Source organism: Mesoplodon bidens (genome assembly GCF_964165515.1).
Source record: "Mesoplodon bidens genome assembly, chromosome: 5".
Taxonomy (NCBI): domain Eukaryota; kingdom Metazoa; phylum Chordata; class Mammalia; order Artiodactyla; family Ziphiidae; genus Mesoplodon; species Mesoplodon bidens.
In genome coordinates this window covers 12,663,892-12,684,516 of record NC_138161.1, presented here as the reverse complement: position 1 = coordinate 12,684,516, position 20,625 = coordinate 12,663,892, and the positions used below count along the sequence as shown (strand labels likewise).

Here is a 20,625-nt window from a genome sequence, read left to right as displayed (position 1 = left end):
ACAAGCAGGCTTTGTGGAGCACATGGGGCAGGAGAGAGCAGAGAAGTTCCAGACAATTTCTGCAGCGGTCTGGGACATCGCAGCCCACAGCCACCCCAGGCTCTGTTCCCTCGGCTCAGAAGGCCTCCTCTCCTCTGCAGTTCCTGCTCTATCAGAACTCCATCCTCATTTGGTCACTTATTACCTCCTTTTCTTCTTTGGCAACAGAACCTTGGTTTTATGAAGGGTCACAATGGGCTGAGACATATGATTACATTCCCCCGTATTCCTTGCAGCTAAGTATAGCCACACAATTAATAAGTTCTGGTTAATAAGACCCAAGTGGAGATATTAACTCAGTCTTCAGGGAAAGCAATGTAAAGGATGCTGATGTAGCTAATGTAAAGGAAGTTGGTATGCTTTTTTACCTTCTGTCATTCCTTTTTCCTACCACTTGGAATGGAGGCCTAATGGCTGGAGCTCCAGCAGCCATCTGGAGAGGGAGGTGATCTTGAGGATGGAAGCCAAATGTTAAGATAGTAGAGCAAAAAGCTAGAGGGACTCACCGTAGCAGCCCTGGCATTGCCAATCCTCAGATTTCCTTTACAAGAGAGGAAAAAATCTATCTTGTTTTAGCTACTGTTATCTTGTGTTTTCCATCTTATGCAGGTAAACCTAATACTGATACACCTGGCCCATTCCACATCCTCTGCCCAAAGGGATGAGAGCTCTTCTCGTTGTATGTGGTCAGGGGTGGGTCAGGCCCCTGGAAACATTTTTCCTAGTTAGGAAATGCAGACAAGAATTATGCACAAACTCTTGTGGGCTTGCAGCTGTTTCGATGATATACTGTGGTAGAAAAACTATCTCCAAATGTAGTGGCTTGAAACCACCATTTTATTATTTCTCAAGATCCTGAGGGTTAGCGATTTATTCTCAGCCACCCAGGAGCACTGGCAATGGACGCACATGGATGGCACCATCCAGCCAAGGATGGAAAATGCTCTCTGGCGCAAAAGTGAACAAAAGCAGTTTGCAGCATGAAAGCAATTGCTTAAGCCTGCTAACAGCCCAGGGGGGAAGTCCAAAATGAGAAATGGGAGGCTCTCTAGTCTCCTGCCTCTCTGTGGGACTTATACGGGTCCAGAAGAGGAAAGGGGAATGTGTGACCGCCTTCACGGCAGGCTGGAGTCGACCTACCACAGGATTTGGCATCCAGTGATAAACGGAGGCTGGCTGCAGATGGGCACTGGCTGTCTGAGGCTGTACGGTAACCCAGGAAACTGAGAAGAGAGAGAACAGGGGTCAGTTACTATATCCACTGTGGATGTTCAGCTTCCCAAAATTCGCAAAGGTATCCATAAAAAGATGTATGGCAAGATCTCTGTTTATACAGCAAAACAGTCTGAAGGTGATAAAGGAACATGATGGCTGGGATCCATCCATTCATTTATTCATTCATTCATTTAACAAGTACTTATCCAGGACTTTATATGTCCAGGCACAGTCCTGAAAACAAAAATATTTACATTATAAAATATTCATAATATAAATTGGAACAGGAAAGAAAACGAAGCTCGCAGGTAAAAGGGTGATGGTCACCGCGTGGTTACGGGGTCAGCGGGGAGAAGAAATTGGCAAAAGTGTGAACACCGGCAAGGTGATCCCAGGAGAGGAAGCTACAAGAGCAATGGAGCTGAGGCGGGGCAAGGCTGGGTGTCGCAGGAAGGTCCACAGGGCTTGGGGGTTGGGGGGCGGGACATGGAGGAACAGCAGGACCAGGGGTCGAGAGGCAGGTTGACCCCACGGAGTGCCAGGCCTCTCTCTCCCTGGGGCCCTCTGGCACAAGTGCAGGGCTTCAAACATGGCAGCCGGATCCAAAAACACCAAAGCTCAAGGGCAGAATTGGGTGGAGCCTTTGGGCCCTTGGATTTCATTCTAAGTGCGTTGGGAAGCCTCCAAAAGCTTCTTTTTTGTTTTGTTTTTTAAATAAATTTATTTATTTATTTATTTTTGGCTGTGATGGGTCTTTTTTTTTTTTTTTTTTTAGAGAAAAAAATTTTATTGCAATATAAAACGCACTTATAAAATGTCCACAGAAGGCATGTAATTCTTCACTGCTATATAAACTCACTGGGGATACTTTATTCACCTTCTATTGTTATGATGACCTCACCTAAAACATAAACGATGAGTTATACTCTACAACAAATGCATCATTGATTTTCAACAATCATTGGTTTAATAATAATTAAGATAATATAATCCCATCTATATTCTGGAATGTCCACTTACTTTCATGTAGTGTAATAGAGTTTAAGAGCATAATTGCACATGGATGGTAGAGAAAAACATTCACTACTAAATTATTTTATACCTTCACGACAGGTTAACTTTCTTCCTGACCGAAAATAACAGCTTCAGCAGCTTGGCCTATGGTCAACAGCACAGCTCCAGAATTCTCAATGCAGTAGTTTGTGTGTATGTGTGTCTATGTGTGCACCCACGGAAAAACTTAAAAGTCTATCTTTCATCAACAAGTGCAACATTACTGTCAATTATTTTGCATTATAGTCTGATTATTTGTAAACAAACAAAACCCCACACAAATACCCTTAATTCTAGAAAAAAAGAATCTGTCAACTCATAATTATTCTAACATGCTTTTAGTTGAACACACATTGAATTTCTGAAAGGTGCATATATTACCTTAGATAATAAAGTGCACAAATGAGTGTTTCATATTTTATACTATGAAATGTACATTTCTGGTATTTGTTTCATGCAGCACAAAGTTTGGATCAAGAAATTCTAAATCCCGGATCCCCACAGTTCGTTTAGAAAAGTCCCCTAAAGTGTGGCTCTTGCAGCAGGTTTATCAGATTAAACACGATGAAGTTTTCTAGCTCCCTCTATTTCAAGTATCAAAGAAAACGAGGCTCAAAATCTCTGTAGGTTGTTATTGAAAATGCAAAGCTTTAGAAAACAGTTAACTGTGTTTTGAAATAAGATATAAACTGAAACAAGATTCGTTTGTCTGTGTTAGGCTGATGAGTACTAGGACTTTAAAATAATTTTGTTAAATCTGAATATTTGCCTATAAATATATGGTTTTAGAGAGAAATCAATCGATGTTTAAAACTTTTTCAATATTGTTGACTTTAGTTTGCTTTTGAATGATATTAATTTAATATTCAATTGGACATAAATATTTGGTCTCACACTACATATAATGAAATGACTTACTTTTGAAATGGAAAATTTTTAAAGCACTAGAAAGAGCATTTACTAAAGCAGTTTCAACGTGTCTTTCAACATCATCAGAAATCCTGCAGTATATATCTGGTACCCTTAATGTTTCAGAGTGAGTTGATTTTCTGAAATTTTAATGCCATTGAAAAAACAAAAAAGTCAAATAGAAAAGACTGCTGCAATAAAGCACTGTTTCTAAAAGTTGTAGACATGATCTCACAGTCTGAGTGAGCACTGCTCTTCAGAGCACCTTTTCCTAGGCACATGAAGTTTTCAGCTTAGAAAGTAATCTAATCTGGTCCTTAACATATTCATTAAGTGGAATGAATATTTTAAGGTCTTTCTCTTTCCCTTAAAAAAAAAAAGTGATGTATCACCGAAGAGTAATAAGAATTGTATCTTACTTTAGATTTTCTGGAATTGGCCCAACTCTATAAAATTTTAAGAACTATGTGAAAGTGTGGAATCATCACTCTATGAAAACTGTGATGAAATTAAACATCATTATGTCGAACCCTTTTCTAGCTTTAACTCAAAAATAGAAATCATGAGTCTTCTATAACATTAATTTTAAAAACACACAGAAGTGAAAAGTGCTGATTTTCAAAGAGTACAATTTTTTCCCCTACTATACATCAACGTGGAATGATTTCAGTTCTCCTGTACTAAAAGCTGGACTTTAAAAAAAACTAGTATTGTAATAATTTTAATCAGTAGTGGCTTCAGTTTCAGCTGGACCCCTAATTAGTCTTCGAATTCCTCTCTTTCCTGAAGGACCTTTTGGTTTTGCAAAACTTTGCTGCTTGGGGTGTACGTCTTCATAAAGGAATTCTGCAGTCAACTCATCCCCATCGTCTATCTCGATCTTTCTAATGACATCCATTTGTAGTTGTCTTTCTACAATCTCTAGCAGAGGGCTCTTGCAGCTAGAATACAGCATCCGTTCTCTTATACTTATACTGCATGTGTATCCAGGCATTGAATAAATAAAAACTATAGACTCCAAATAGTCCCCTTCATGGGAATGTTTATACAGAAAGAAATGATAACGTGCTGAATCTCTGGGAATCCTCTCTGGCACATCTTTTAGTTCTGTATTTATTGTGTTGGCCAAAATTAAAATTTCATTTTTTATATCTATTCCCAATTGCACATAGTTGAGCTGTCTGTTATGCAATTTTTCCAAAGCCTGAAAAGCTTCTCGAGAGATAGGAAATGCTACTCCTTGTAGTGTTTGATGCTTAGTGTCCACACTCACGTCAGTTTGTACCTCATTAATTTTAATCTGTCGTAATTCTTCTTCAGCTGCAGTCAGTGGGGCAGGAGAAGACTGTGACAGCAAATATTTCTTATATCCATGTAATGACACATCTTCCTTTACTGTTCCAAACACTTCATCTTTAATGTGGCCACCTCCAAACTCCTTTTTCAGAGTTGCTCTTGTTGCTGCATACAACATTTTTTGACGAACATGAGAATGGTCTGGAGACCACGCAATGAATATCCATTCATATCCCTGGGCATTCTGAGAATCTAACCTGAATAATACGTAGCACGGTTGTTTGTCCTCCAACAGGGGTAAAACAAAGGAATCATAATCCTTATCCCAGGAATCTAAAGGCTGCCTACACGCTCCAACCACAGGTTTCTCATTTTCAATCGATATCTTCAGAAGTCTGTATTTTCCATTTCTTGCTCTGGCAAAAATATCTTTAACATCCTCACTTGCTTGGATGCCGGTCTGATGGGACATGGCGGCGGCCGCGGGCTCCCGGCTCCGGCGCTGAGTGTGTGATGGGTCTTCGTTGCTGCGCGTGGGCTTTTCTCTAGTTGTGGCGAGCAGGGGCTACTCATCCTTGCGGTTGCTCGGGCTTCTCATTGCGGTGGCTTCTCTTCTTGCGGAGCACGGGCTCTAAGCATGTGAGCTTCAGTAGTTGTGGCACACGGGCTCAATAGTTGTGGCTCGCGGGCTCTAGAGTGCAGGCTCAGTAGTTGTGGCGCACGGGCTTAGTTGCTCCGCGGCATGTGGGATCTTCCCGGACCAGGGCTCTAGCCCGTGTCCCCTGTATTGGCAGGTGGATTCTTAACCACTGCACCACCAGGGAAGCCCCTCCAAAAGCTTTTGAGTGAGAAGGACTGACCTGACCTGTTTAATTTTGTTAAGAATTGGGGGCTGGAGTGGTCTTGTCTTGCATTCATTGGAAGAAGCTTCGGTGTTAGTCATTTGTCCAGAAAAAAAGTAAAAGCTGAACAGTCAGGTTGGCTTCTAACATCGTGGGGCTCAGGAGGAAGAGTGGAAAGGCCCAAGGCCTGCGTCCCATCCCGCCCCTCTCCCCAGCCCCACTCCGTCCTGCACTGCAGGCCTCATGCACAGCCATGGAAGGAGGGCAAGCTCTGGGGGGGACACAGGCCCTTAGCCCCGGACACTCTTCTCCCCATGGGGAGGGACACAGCCAGAGCAAGACCCAAGCGGGGCCCCTAAAGTGTGGGCATGGGGCAGGCTGCCTGAGTCTTAGCATCCAGACCATGACCTCAGGGAACTGGGAGCATGAAGGTTTGACCGTCAGGCTGTAATCCGGATGATCAATTAATTCCCCAACAGACAGCGTCTCCTACTGAATACAGAGACTCCCACAGATGTGAAGCCACGGTGCAGCCTCAGCGTGGGGAGATATTTCCAACACCCATACAACACCCCAGCAGAAGGAACAGGGAGCAGCATGGTGAATGGTGGGCCCAGAATCCCACCCAGAGGCGCTTGGTCATGGCCGAGAACCTATCTTCGGTACAATCCTCTTTCGCTGGTTTTAGAAGAAGCTGGGTTTTGAGGCCACATGGTTTGAGACCCACCCCAGGACGCCTCTCACCCTTGCTCCCTTCCACCTCTCTAAGGCCAGTTGCCTGACAACATAAAAGAGACAGGTAGGAATAGCCAGGAAGGTTGCTAGGTACGAGGACAGGCAGGAGGGGACATTAAGGGAAAGTGGGCCCGAGCATAGGAAGCGCCCACAGAGTGGACACAGTTTGGGGTGTTGCTTGGCTCCCTTTCTTGGGACTAGAGTTGGCATCTCTTATTCGTGTAATAAAATAAACAGAGTTTTATTCACCAGGAGTCCTGTTGGGGCAGGCGCGGCATTTGGCTAGAAGACCGTTTGCAAGGGTCCGCTCAGATGAAAAGTATATCGGAAGAGGGTGAGTTCTGTTAACAGGAGGGCAGGGGGATGGGTTTGTGCTGAACGACTGCGTGTCATAATGCGGTGAGGAGTCAGAGAGGGGGACGGGAAAGAGAACAGAAATTAAAACCGGTAGTAGAGGGGCTTCCCTGGTGGCGCAGTGGTTGAGAGTCCACCTGCCGATGCGGGGGACACGGGTTCATGCCCTGGTCTGGGAAGATCCCACATGCCGCGGAGCGGCTGGGCCCGTGAGCCATGGCCGCTGAGCCTGCGCGTCCGGAGCCTGTGCTCCACAACGGGAGAGGCCACAGCAGTGAGAGGCCCGCGTACCGCAAAAAAAAAAAAAAAAAAAAAAAAATCGGTAGTAGAGGCTGGTGGGGAGTCTGGGCTGTGTGCTGTTAAGGGTGATGTGTACAGTGCAAACTCAGAGGCCCGGGAACAGCTCCTGAAGCCACACTATTGTGGTGGCCTGGAAAGAGCCTACAGGGAAGGGGTGACAAAGAACAACTGCACCCCAGAGGGTATCCCGGGGCCTCTGGAGCAGCAGCAAGTCCCTCTGCTCCCACTATAGTCAGAGAAAGCAGGAGCAGCCGTGGAGGAGACCAGGAAGAAGCTGGGGGCGGGGGAGGGAAGCGGGGAGCAGCCCAGCTGGCTGGAGCCACGCCCAGCACAGGAGACCACAGAAGCTACTGTCTTGATCTGGGCTGGTACTCACAGCACTGCTTTCCCGGTCCCTGCTACTCTCAGCACCCCAGGATTTTAGACCTGAAGACTGGTAGCTGCCTCAATTCTTCCCTTGGATAAAGGGTACACGAATCCCACTTTTTTGATGAGTGGTCAAGTATCTGAAAATGCAGGCAAGTCCCTGCTTTATGAAAGCAAGTGAAAACTTGCCCTAAATGCCCCCCCATCACTTTAAATGGATCCACTGTTAAAAGTGGGAAGAATCAAGTGAGTTAATGATGGCGTTTTCGCTCTCCTCGAGGGTCATTACCCACAATATAATACTTCCTGTCTCCTCATTTGCACACAAGCAGCTGCCATGTGCCAGGGAAATAAAAGTCGTAATAGGGGATGAAGGAGCGTGGAATTGGCCCTGACCTTAGTCTCCACCCAGTGTAGGAAGCAGTGCCAGTTGCCACAGCTACACGCATTTCCCTCCCATTGGTGGGGGGAGCTGATGGAGGCCAAGGCCACCCAGGGGAGATTCTAGAATATTCTGGCAACCCAAAGACCATTCGTCTAGACAGGGTCCCATCCTGGTGACCAAGAGCTCATCATTCTACACACTTCCTAGGAGGCTTTCTCTGATAGAAGAACTGCTTGACTCCAGCCCTGTCCTCATGTTAACATGTATGAACATCGAGGCAGGAGGCACTGTGTGAAAGAAGCAGAAGAATTCCGCCCTGTCTTAGTGAGAGCTCCGCACCCAGTGAGACTAGGCTGGCCTCAACCTTCTCTGGGTCTCGGTTTCCTCGCCCGCAAAACAGGCAGCTTCCCTCCCAACCTCCCAGCCTCATGGGGACACCATAAGGCTCAATGAGATGACAGATGTGAAAATGGTTAACCAAAAATAAGGGCAAGGGTGTCCTCGGGCAGGTCACGTGGCCTTCCCAGCTGGTTAGAACCGGCCACGTGGTCACGGGTGCAGGACACCTGCCCGCACGCCCGCAGCTTCGGCAGCATCCTGCACAGAGCTTGCTCACTCACCTCCACAGTGCCCTGCTGGGCCACCTTGGGTTCTGACATTTCTGAAAAGATGTTTTGGACTAATTGACAGATCAGAGGAAGGCAGTACACTGGTGTCTCAGTCCTTCTACGAACTGCCTTTAAAAATAGAAGATTGCGAAGAGGGCTTCCCTGGTGGCGCAGTGGTTGAGAGTCCGCCTGCCGATGCAGGGGACGCGGGTTCGTGCCCCGGTCCGGGAGGATCCCACGTGCCGCGGAGCAGCTGGGCCCGTGAGCCATGGCCGCTGAGCCTGCGCGTCCGGAGCCTGTGCTCCGCAACGGGAGAGGCCACAACAGTGAGAGGCCCGCGTACAGAAAAAAAAAAAAAAAGAAGAAGATTGTGGAGGGAGGGTGTGTGTCACCACGGCTATGGCTGGTGTTCTCCCTATCTGCCCCTCCTCCGCCCACCGCCCTCTTGGCTTGTCTTGCTCACCCTGTTCCCATCCTCCATTCCAGCCCCCACGGCCTGTTCCCCGCCCTCCTGTCCCACAGCTCTGCCTGTCCCCTTCTCAAGCCCCGGTCCTCCAGGCCTGCCTCCTTACCAAACCCTCCTCCAAGAGGCCTCGGCTGTAAGGTCCTGCTTCCTGTTCTAAACACTTAAAGCCTCGCCATCCTCAAAAGCAGGATCCTCGGACCGGCAGCGTCGGCATCACCTGGGCACTGACTACAGAGAAGCATCCCAGCATCTCAGGCTCTGCCCTGGCTCCTGGACACGGACGCTGCACTTAACAAGATCCTGGTGCTGCAGGTGCTCTGAGCCCCAGCAGCTCTGGTTCCTTCCCAGCTCATGGGTACCCTGTAACCTGACACTGCTAGTCAAGTGTTCAGATGTGTCTAGCCCATGCCCACAAGTGGGTTACACGTTACTAGCAGGCAGGGAGCCTGCACTTTCTCAAGGGCCTGGCACAGCGCTCTGCACATAGTGAGCACTCAGTGAACTCGGCCAGTCCGTCTAGATTCGGCCTCTGCACTCATTCATTCAAGTGTTCACTGAACACCTAGTAGCCAGGGGCCCAGCCCTGCTTAAGGCACTGGGGTACATACAGCAGAGAACACCACTCCCGTGCAGCCTCCCTTCTCGAGTGGGAGCAAACAGACGTGTATAAATACATGGGCAAGTAAGTGACCGGGCCATTCTAGCTGCTGGTAAGCACCACGAAGAAAAGAAAGCAGGGAGGGGTGAGAGTGGGACGGGCGGGAAGGGGGCTCCACTAGGGTGGGTGGTCTGAGAAGGCCTCTTGAGGGGGTCACATCTGCACCGAGAACTCAATGGTGAGGAGACCTGGGCAGAGGTTTCCAGCAGAGGGAACAGTGGAGGGCAAGGGCCCCAGAGGATGGGCTTGGGCCACGTTCCGGCTCCTGTTCTCTCTCCCCACCCCGTTCCAGGCAATCACACACCCTCTGTGTCTCATCCGTCCAACCGCACCCGCTTGGAGCTGGAAAAACCCCAGGTCTCAGGTCCAGCCATCTGTATCTGTTCACCTCCCCAATGTGCATCGCTGGTCATTTCTTCATTCTTTTCTCCAAAGCCAACTTTGCTCTTTCTCTAAACATAGTTGAGAAGCCAAGGAACAGGCATGAGGAAAGAGGGCCTCTTCGAAAAACACTCCTCTTAAATCCGTTTCATTTTCCTAGATGGAACCAGGTGAGGCCATCATGGCCCTCGCTACACACGAAGTGTGGTCCTCCAACTCAGCTGGGAGCTTCTTAGAAATACAGAACCTCAGGCCCCACCCCGACCTACTGAACCAGAATCTGTACTTAGCAAGACCTCCAGGTAATCTGACGTGGGGCAGAGTTCTGCCTCCATTCTCCACTATCTCTAGAAACCTCCAAACGAGGTTTAGAACAGCTAATCTTTAGGTCTAGGTCTAGAACAGCTAACATTACTGTGAACCATACACCCATCTAATTCTCACCTTAAAAAGTACCTGTGACCCTCCTACATTGTTGCTGGGAATGTAAATTGGTACAGCTACTATGGAGAACGGTATGGAGCTACCATATGATCCAGCAATCCCACTCCTGGGCATATATCTGGAGAAAACCATAATTCAAAAAGATACATGCACTCCAATGTTGACTGCAGCACTATTTACAATAGCCAAGACACGGAAACAACCTAAATGCCCCTCGCTGGATGAACAGATAAAGAAGACGTGGTACCTATATACAGTGGAATATTACTCAGCCATAAAAAAGGATGAAATAATGCCATTTTCAGCGACATGGATGGATCTAGAGATTGTCATACTGAGTGAAGTAAGTCAGACAGAGAAAGACAAATATCATATGATATCACTTATATCTGGAATCTAAAAAAATGGTACAAATGAACTTATTTACAAAACAGAAACAGAGTCACAGATGTAGAAACAAACGTATGATTACCAAGGGGGAAAAGGGGGGATGAATTGGGAGATCAGGATTGACATATACATATTACTATATATAAAATACATAACTAATAAGAACTTACTAAATAGCACAGGGAACTCTACTCAATATTCAGTAATGGCCTATATGGGAAAAGAATCTAAAAAGGAGTGGATATATGTATAACTGAGTCACTTTGCTGTACACCTGAAACTAACACAACATTGTAAATCAACTATACTCCAATAAAAATTAATTTTAAAAAAGTACCTGTGAGGTAGATGTAAGTAAAATGATCAGCTTCATTTTGCAGATGAATTAACTGAGGCCCAGGGAGGTTAAGTAAGCTGCCCAATTTCATAAGCTTGTAAGTGACAGGCTGAGTTGGAGCCCCAGTGGCCCGACTATATAGAGAGCCTGCCCACCGACTGCCTCACCACTTTATGGAGTGGTGCTGCTCGGACTGCTGTAACAAAGTACCACATACTGGGCGGCTGAAACAGCCCAAAGGTAGTGCCTCCCGGTTCTGGAGGCTGGAAGTCCAAGATCAAGGTGTCAGCAGGGCTGGTTCCTTCTGAGGACCATGAAGAAGGATCTGTTCCATCCTTCTCTCCCAGCTTCTGGTAATTGGCTGGCAATCTCTGGCATCCCTTGGCTTGTAGGAGCATCACCAGATCTCTGCTTACATTTCACCTGGCATCCTTCCTGCCAATATCTGTGTCCAAATTTCACCCCCCCCTTTTTTTTTAAGGATCAGTCATATTGGATTAAAGCCCACCCTAATAGCCTCAGTTTAGCTAATTACATCTGCAATGAGCCTATATCCAAAGGTCACAGTCTGAGGTACTGGAGGTGAGGATTTCAATGTGAATTTAGAGGGACACAATTAGTCCATGACAGAGGTTAATAAAACAGTTGTAACAGCTAACATTCTGCTGTGCAGAGCGCCTTAAGGATATCAACTCACCCAGTCCTCTCCACGGAACTTCTATCTAAGTTCTATTTTCACCTTTGTTTTGCAGATGGAGGGAACTGGGTCACTGACAGGTAACGTCTCTTGTCCTAAGTCACACAAGGAGCTAGGATTCAAACCCGGGTTGTCTGGCCTCGAAGTCTGCACTACAGTTGTCTTAATATATTGTACGATTATACTGAGGTCCTGTTTATATAGCTTCTTTAGCAAGTTGTTGATGGATTTTGGTTCAGTGTGTTCAGGAAAGTGTCTCTGAAGCAGAGCCCTGTGGGTGGAGAATCCCTGGTGCTCAGCAAGCACAGGGACAGAAGGGGCTAGAAAACCCCATATCCTTGGTGCAGAGAAAGCAGGCACTTAACTGGGACATCACCTCAGTCTGAATGAAAACCATAAAATAAGTGTCCTTCCATGGTGCCTGGCATGTAGTCAGTACTCAATAATATTAGCTACTGATATCATTTTACTAAGCAGCTACTATGTGCCAGGCTCTGGGCTAGGCACCTTCCTCATAGTTCCTTCTAATCTGTATAACAGCCCTAGGAGAGAAATACTATTATTCCCGTTTTATAGATGAGGAAACTGAGGCTCAAATGAGTCTTGCGGAGGCTACAGGCTAGCTCCTATCCACCATCCAGGCAGGCATCAGGACTCTGCTTTGTAAGACATAAATAGGCTGAGCCTTTGAGCAGAAAAGCCTCAGAATATTCCAGCGGAGGAGATTTGCATGTTTAACGTGGATCGTCTTCACTGGAGTTAATATTTCCAGGTCAGAGCGCCTTCAGGAGAGAACGGAGGTGGCCTCCCAGCTCCAGTCTCCTTAACTGCACCCTGGGAAGTCTCCACACTGCCTTTCTTTCTCCCCCTCGGTGGTCTAATCTGGAGTCAGATCCAGCCGCTGGCTCTTGCAGACGGAGAAGGACTGCAAGCCAACAGGAAAACAACAGGTGAGTTCTGAACAGTCCCCTTCTGTGCCTCGGGCAGCGTGTCTGCCTGGGCGACCGCGGGGCCACACTGACTTCCAGAACCTTCTGTCTCTGCAGGTGTTTTAGGAACTTGGCCTCAGCGCTTCAGTGACCCATATTTTATTACCTTTCAGGTTTCTATAATTCATCATTCACTCCTTTCTGAAAACCTAGAATGAAAGTTTAGCAGCTCAGTGCCCCGGCCTCTCTCCATTCTCTCCCCAAACACATCGGCCTGTTTGTTCCCTTTCATCCGCACTCTTCCTGTTGCATTCTGTCCGTTCAATGGGGAAAGAGTGAAACCGGATGGCTGGACCCAGTGCGGGGAAATGACTTCAGAGCCACCTTTGTTTCCCTCATTCCTTTGAGCACACTTGGCCCTGCGTCTCTATGAAAGGGCTTGTTTGAACCATTTGGAACATCTAGCAAGCGGGAGATGCTGTGGCCAGAATCGCTCACATCTTTTCAGGCTGCCTGAGACTCTGGGTGAAACTGCCAAATTTTTGCAACAAAACTAACCATGACATTGGACATTGTGTTATAAATTAGCCACAGCCTTCCAAGCAAATTGTCTCTTTTCATTGTGTCAGCGTAAGCCTTTGGGACGTTTGGCTTCAGCTACTGACTTTGGGGAGACTCAGAGAATATTTTTGTTCAGTCCCAAACCAACCCTTCAGACACCAAGCTGCATGTGCTACGTATCTTAATTCACAGTTATTCTTATCGTACTTACTCAGAGGATCCCTGTTAGTTATATTCCATTTCTCTGCCTAAAATTCTGCCAATAGGTTTTTAAGTTTTGATGTGGCAGGAAATATCTCCATTCATCTTTAAAACAAAAAGATGTACTTCTCTTTTTCTAGTCTTTTCACAAGGATTATTTGAAGTTTCTTTTAAGGAAGAGTTCTTTGCAGATCTACAGTGAGAGGTATTAAAGTCTGTTGTTATAGAGCTCTAGGTGACGTGTAGAATTTCAGCATTTAGTACTCACAGAAGCAGTGAAAACTTTCTGTTTCTGTTACATCACCCTGGGTTTCAAAAAAAGAAAAAAAAAAAAAAGAAGGCATCTATCCATCAGCTTGAGTTATGTCACCAATAGCCAAATCAAGCTTTTGTTATTAAAAGGAAATCTGAAAAAACCCTCAGATGCTATCTAATTTCTTTTCTTACTTTTAACTTTTTTCTACAGAAAAGGTGGCATGGGATGAATCTGGACTCAGAAATAATTTTTAAGTAGTAAACTTTATTAAAATCAGGTCCAAATGACCTTTATTAAAAAGAAAACAGAGGACTTCCCTGGTGGTCCAGTGGTTAAGACTCTGTGCTTCTACTGCAGGGGATGCGGGTTGGATCCCTGGTTGGGGAAGATCCCACATGCTGTATGGTGCAGCCAAAATAAATAAGTAAGATAAAATAGAATAAAACTTCTTATAATATGTGTAAAACACATCCACTAGATTTGATCATCTGTAGTGTTTTAACCAGAAGAGAGACCACCGCGTTGTGCCGCCTTTGCCCTTCCACACTGGTCACAATCACAAAGCTTTAAAATAACATTGTAAGTAACTATTAACACCGTGTCAGGGCATGACAACTCGATTAACTTGCACTCCCTTTTGAAAATGAACAAAATGCATATTCTTTCTCATTTTCCCAGCAGGAATCTTTATTTTTTTATTTTTTATTTTTTAAAATTTATTATTATTATTTTAAGACGTTGGGGGTAGGAGTTTATTAATTAATTTATTTATTTTTGCCGTGTTGGGTCTTCGTTTCTGTGCGAGGGCTTTCTCTAGTTGTGGCGAGCGGGGGCCACTCTTCATCGCGGTGCGCGGGCCTCTCACTATCGCGGCCTCTCCCGTTGCGGAGCACAGGCTCCAGACACGCAGGCTCAATAGTCGTGGCTCACGGGCCCAGACGCTCCACGGCATGTGGGATCCTCCCGGACCGGGGCACGAACCCGCGTCCCCTGCATCGGCAGGCGAACTCCCAACCGCTGCGCCACCAGGGAAGCCCAGGAATCTTTATTTAATCTGAACTGTTTCGAACTATGACTTAGAGTCTGTTCAGATGGCCCCCAAGTGACAGAGAGGACCAAATGTGTCTAAGGAGCTGTGCTCCACCCAGGAACACTTACCAAAGGGAAAGTCACCTCCTCCTCCCCATCTTCTCTCTCCACTCCTCTCCTCTACCCAGAAAGGAGCTCAGTGCCCCTCTCTCTGCAGCTCCTTCCCCGTCTTCTGTGTTCCAGGCAGAGTAACGTGTGGATGGGATGGGGGAAGCCGATATAGGGCGAACATTAGATGGGGCGGCCACTTCTCCTAGCGATAGTGTAAATTTCAACACCTCTTGGGTAATGGACACTTTCCAGAGAATTTTGCTCTTCTTAGAAGAAAGCAGCGCTTCAAAGTGAACTCTGTTCTTTCATGACAGGTCTAAACTCCAGCCAGTTTCAATAGGACATTTTAGCCAAGATGACCTTTTACACTTAGCTGGCTTTCTGCAAGAAGACAGTCTCTTCGGGGACAACAGGGGGCTTTGCAGCCTGTCTGTTCTTACGGAGGGGGTGGAAGGCGCTGTACACTCACCAAGGCATCGGGGCCCCATTGTCTGTCACTGCAACAGTTCCAGCTTCTCCATCCAAAGCAGGGGTGGGCGGCAGGGTTGGGGGAACAGGCAGGAGAGGTTTTAGGTTTCTATGAAAGAAAAAGGAAGCCTGACACACCTACCTCCTTGGGGTGAAAGGAGTCACTCACACACACACACACACACAACCCCTTTAGGCAGAGACAAGAGTGGTTGTTATGGTGGATGCAAGTTTCTCCCCAAGAATGTCCTGTACGTGGGAGGCCACGGCAGCTGTCCCCCTTGAGCCGGCCCACGGGGCCCCTGCCAGGGGCTATAATGGCTTGCTGGCCCTTGCCAGCTGTCACACTTTGCATGCCGCTGGAGCTCCGGTCCAGCAGAAGGGGCATCCAAGTCACCAGCATCAACAGGCGCCAAATCCTGTGCCCATGCTGGGCCCACACGGCCACCTGGAGCCCTCTTCTGGGGCTCACCCGAGAGCACTTTAACACACACTGACCAGAGTGTCCTACTGACAGTGTCCTGGGCTGGGGAAGGGAGTTCTCCTTCCCCTGGACAGAGATTTGGGTAGGTTAAGGGCTAAAGAGAAACATCAGGGACACCTCCAGTAAAGAGGGGCACTTCTGGAGGGAAGAGCAACGTGTGTGTTTCCATCTCCGATTCCCGGGGCACCCCTGCCTATGGAGGGGGATGTTTAGGCCACTGTCCCAGGTCGAGCTTCTGTCTTTCTCGTTCACTTCCCCTTCCTGCTGGCAGAGGAAGGCCCCCGGGAACACCACCTTGGATGTGGAAGGAGGAGGAAGCCAGAGGGCGAGGTGTCTGGGGTCTACCCCAATCTGGCACCTCAGCTACAGGACAGAGGGGTCCTCAGGGTGAGGACGAGCTTTGCCAGAGGGGGCTGTGCAGGATTCATGGAGGTTGGATCCTGGGAGCCGCCTCTTCTAGGACATGCCTGAAACCCATCAACTCCCCAGTACTGGCTTGGCATAGGCTGCTCCCTCCATCCATCCTTTCACCCCGTCCCCAACCATCCCCATCGTGGCCCCCTCCTCAGCTTCCTGGAGGCCTGGTCCAGCTGGAGAGAATTCTGGAATCTGGCCACCCATGGGGCAGCTCTGCCTGTCCTGTCTGAAGGCACATTATCAACCCCAGAAACCCACCACCCTCTGGGAGCCTCAGTTTCACCACCTATGGCAGGGTTTTTTGGTTTTTTGGGGGTTTTTTTTGTGGTACGCGGGCCTCTCACTGTTGTGGTCTCTCCCCTTGTGGAGCACAGGCTCTGGACGCGCAGGCTCAGCCGCCATGGCTCACGGGCCTAGCCGCTCCGCGGCATGTGGGATCTTCCCGGACCGGGGCATGAACACGTTTCCCCTGCATCGGCAGGCGGACTCTCAACCACTGCGCCACCAGGGAAGCCCAGGGTTTTTTTAAATGCCCAGCTCATACGGTTCCCGTGAAAATCAGATGCAAGTGTCTGTTGAAATGCTTTGGGAAACAGGATGCTTTAACAAAAGAGGGAATGATTAGTGAGGTCTTAAAACTTGAAGGAAACTTTCAAGGTCATTTCCTTGGTGTCTCTCCTTCCTGCCCCTTACAGTTCTGCTTGGAGACTTAGGTCCTTCCTGCTGAGGTCTCTTCCTCTCTCCCTAAGTGAGTCCCCCAGCCTGCTAGGGGGTCCTACCAGGCCCCTTCCCTCTCTATGAAACCTAGGGGAACCTCTTGGATTAAAGCACTGTTGGGAGTTTGTACATTTCAGGGATGAATCTGTGAGCTAGTAGAGATTTCACAGCAATTCTTAGACACCCGCGGGACACACAGTCGTTTTAAAGCTTTGGGAGGATGAAGAAATGAACAAATGATTCCCACCCTCAAAACAATCACAACCCAATGCAGAGATGTCCTCCACATAACACCATCTACGCTATGGGAAAAATGATATCAATGGTCTCCCGAGCGTGATGAGAGGAAGAAGATGAGAAATCACCAAGACTCTGAGAAGAAAGTTATGTTGGAGCTGAACCTGAGGCCTGGGCAGGATGTTACAGGCAAAGCTGGAGGTCAGAAGCAGAGATCAGAGTGAGTCTATGGGGAGAATGTTGGTGGAAGAAAACGGAACAAAGCAGCCCTGAAATCAGCAAGCATGGCCAGTGGGCTCTGAGAGCTGAAATCAGTCCCCATTATGAGAGGCCCTTCAACAGCCTCCCTCTTCTTACACCAAAGGGGACCGCGGTAGAGAAGCTCATTTTCTTTAAGTTACTGTCAACGTCAGCACTGTCCAGTAGAACTCTCTGTGATGATGAAATGGTCTCTGTGCTGTCTGATAGATGGCCACTATAGCCACTACTAAGCACTTGAAGCAATGCTGGTGCAACCAAGGAACGAAACTTATAACTTGATTTTATTGTAAATAATTAAATTTTAACAGGCACAGGTAGCTGGTGGCTACTGTATTGGATGGTAGAGGTTCAGATGCCAAAAGGTTCTCTTTCCCATGCCATTTGGCCAAGGGATAATGACAAGCTGCAATAGTATGCCCTGGTGTTGGGATAGAAGACTTCCAGGGTCACCGAGTAATCTCTACTTTATTTGGGGAAGAGAAAAGTTCAGTTCCACCCCGAACAGATATGAGTGTGTGGGTGGGTTGTTGTTTTTGGATTTTGTTGTTGTTGTTGTTGTTGCTTCCCGCTAAAAGGCCAATTTCTACGTGAGTTTTTACTTAAGCAAGAGTCGAGTCGCTGACAGAATGAATACGTGTCTCTTTGGGGAAGGAAAAAAATCCCACCCCCAGAGCTCCTTGGTCCTTAAAGACCTTTTGATCAGAGAGAGGGAAGAGGGAGAGGCTGGGAGTAACCACTCTAATGCTACTGGTCCTTGAGCCCAGAAATTTAGTTCTCAAACCTCGCAGGAAATCACGTATTTTAAAAAAACCTGTTACAACCATGCTCACAGCGGCATTATTCACAATGGCCAAAAGGTGGAAGCAAACCAAGTGTCCATCTATAGAGACCTGGATAAACAAAACGAGGTATATACATATAATGGAATATTATTCAGCCTTAAAAAGAAACAAAATCCTGACACATGCTAAAGCATAAATGAACATTGAGGACATTATGCTAAACGAAAGAAGCTGGCCACTAGAAGATAAATACAATATGATTCCACTTATATGAGGCACCTAGAGTAGCCGGATTCATAGAAGAATAATGGTTGCCAGGAGTAGCAGGGAGGATGGGGAATTGTTTAATGAGGGACAGTTTTAGTTTTGCAAGATGAAGAGTTCTGCGGATTGGATACACAACAATGCACTTAACACTACTGAACTGTACACTAATAAACGGTTAAGATGGTACATTAAGTTATGCGTATTTGACCACAATTTAAAACAAACCAATATGCATATGTATCCCAAAAAGTAGAGGCAGAGGGCAGAAGGAGGTAGGCACAGGAGTTTTAGCCTCACCATGCCACCAGTCCTCCAAGAACAGCCGCACTCCACCCGAAAAGGCGCGTCCCTCCCTCCTTCCCTCCCCCCCGGAGGCCTGTCCTGTGATTCTCCATGGGGCGCTCACAATAACGTCCTTAAGCGGTGCCAGCGGTACCTCCGCGCCGGCCTGAGGAGCGGGTGGCCAATGAGCACGCGCCTGCGCCGGACCTCGCGCCCCCATTGGCTGCGCCCAGCAGCCCGCGACCCCTCAGGTTCCCAAGCCGGGTTTAAAGGGGTTGGGCGCGGGCTACTGCCCTGCCATCCGCTCCCCGCGCGCAGGTCTGCGGGGAGGGGCGGCCTGCTGAAAGGTCCACCCCGGGGCGTTCCTGAAGGGCGCTTCGGCCCTCCCCACCGTCCCCCAGATGTATTATGCGGTTTCCCAGGCGCGCGTGAACGTGGCCCCTGCGACCATGCTGCGGCCACAGCGGCCGGGAGACGTGCAGCTCGGGGCCTCCCTCTATGAGCTCGTGGGCTACCGGCAGCCGCCCTCCTCCTCCTCTTCCGCCACTTCCTCCTCCTCCTCCACGACGGCCCCCCTTCTCCCCAAGGCGGCGCGCGAGAAGCCGGAGGCGCCCGCCGAGCCGCCGGGCACGGGATCCGGGCCGGGCGCGCACGCGGGCGGCGGCTCCCGGGCAGACGCCAAGGAGGAGCAGCAACAGCAGCTGCGGCGCAAGATCAACAGCCGAGAGCGGAAGCGCATGCAGGACCTGAACCTGGCCATGGACGCGCTGCGCGAGGTCATCCTGCCCTACTCGGCGGCGCACTGCCAGGGTGCACCGGGCCGCAAGCTCTCCAAGATCGCCACGCTGCTGCTCGCCCGCAACTACATCCTGCTGCTGGGCAGTTCGCTGCAGGAGCTGCGCCGCGCGCTCGGCGAGGGCGCGGGACCCGCTGCACCGCGCCTGCTGCTGGCCGGCCTGCCTCTGCTCGCCGCAGCTCCGGGCTCGGTGCTGCTGGCGCCCGGCGCCGTGGGGCCGCCCGACGCGCTGCGCCCGGCCAAGTACCTGTCGCTGGCGCTCGATGAGCCGCCGTGCGGCCAGTTCGCGCTCCCCGGCGGCGGCCCGGGCGGCGGCGCGGGCAGCCCCGGCCTTTGCACCTGCGCCGTCTGCAAGTTCCCGCACCTCGTCCCGGCAGGCCTGGGCCTGGCCGCGGTGCAGGCGCAGTTCTCCAAGTGAGGGCTGGCCCGGGCCCGGGGCGCGACCTCGGCCTGGCCTCCCGCCGCCCAGCTTCTGCGCCTCCCCGCGCCCTGCGCCCCGCGAGAGCAGGGCCGAGCAAAGAGGGCATTTCGAACTTTCTCGCCCAGAGAAAGGGACTGTTGGGCGTCCCCTCCCCGCCCCCACCCCGGGGAAATTAAAGTGACCCGAGCGGATGTTCGATAGAGCGTCGGGGCTGTTTGGGGTTCTGGGTGGATTCCAGCTGCTTTGCGCAGCAAGTGCGCACTCTCACTGCCACTGTCACCCAGCGCTTGTCTCTCCCGGCTTCTGGAGTCGTGCGCTTCGCAGGGCGCGATGTGGACTTCCGGGCGCCAGGCTAGCCCAGGGTGCGGCGGCAGGCCAGGCCCGAGGGGACCAAGAGGCTGCTCTCGGAGGGCGGGGGCGGGGGAGAAGTGGCGGTGTTTTCTCCTCCTCGGCCAGAGGTCATAGGCGCCCTTGTTCCCAGCAAACAGCCCCTGTTAGAGGAGGCTGCTCGACCCCAGAAAGCCGAGGGAGACCACTTAGTCGGTGCAGAAGGTCTCGGGCGTAGCAGACGGACCGACCCTCTGCGGCTGGACGGTTGGCATCGCGGTGCCACGGGAGGGGGCGATGACAATTCCCGGGTCGATGGGTGTGCTGGGTTGGGAAGTCCGCTTTCGTACCCCGACGATTACAGTGCAGCTTTTGATAATCGCATAACCGTGTGTTTTGTTGCGATTATTCGCTTTGAAATCCTGGGGTCTTCTTAGAAGGGCAGTTTAGAACTCAAGATTCATCGTTTTGTCCCCCTTCCCCAAAGGTAGCTTAACCAACATTTGAGCTTGCTTAAAAACAACCACCTTTCCCCCGCAGAAGGGGTTCCCGGTGTCCTAAAAAATTAGGTAACAGTGGGTTTCGCCGTTGCCGTCCTGTCAGA

The 20,625-nt window shown here is 49.3% G+C and overlaps 2 protein-coding genes across 2 annotated transcripts; one reads left to right on the top strand and one right to left on the bottom strand.

Moving 5' to 3' along the window:
• Window positions 1-3,554: 3,554 nt before the first annotated feature.
• Window positions 3,555-5,013, bottom strand: LOC308617643 (twinfilin-1-like). The gene has a single exon (XM_081234861.1). The coding sequence runs from the start codon at window positions 4,982-4,984 to the stop codon at window positions 3,938-3,940; it is 1,047 nt and encodes a 348-aa protein (XP_081090987.1). The 5' UTR covers window positions 4,985-5,013; the 3' UTR covers window positions 3,555-3,937.
• Window positions 5,014-18,878: 13,865 nt separating this feature from the next.
• OLIG1 (oligodendrocyte transcription factor 1) lies at window positions 18,879-19,691 on the top strand (the record flags this gene model as incomplete). Its single annotated transcript, XM_081235394.1, has 1 exon — window positions 18,879-19,691. The coding sequence occupies one exon, from the start codon at window positions 18,879-18,881 to the stop codon at window positions 19,689-19,691; it is 813 nt and encodes a 270-aa protein (XP_081091520.1).
• Window positions 19,692-20,625: the final 934 nt, after the last annotated feature.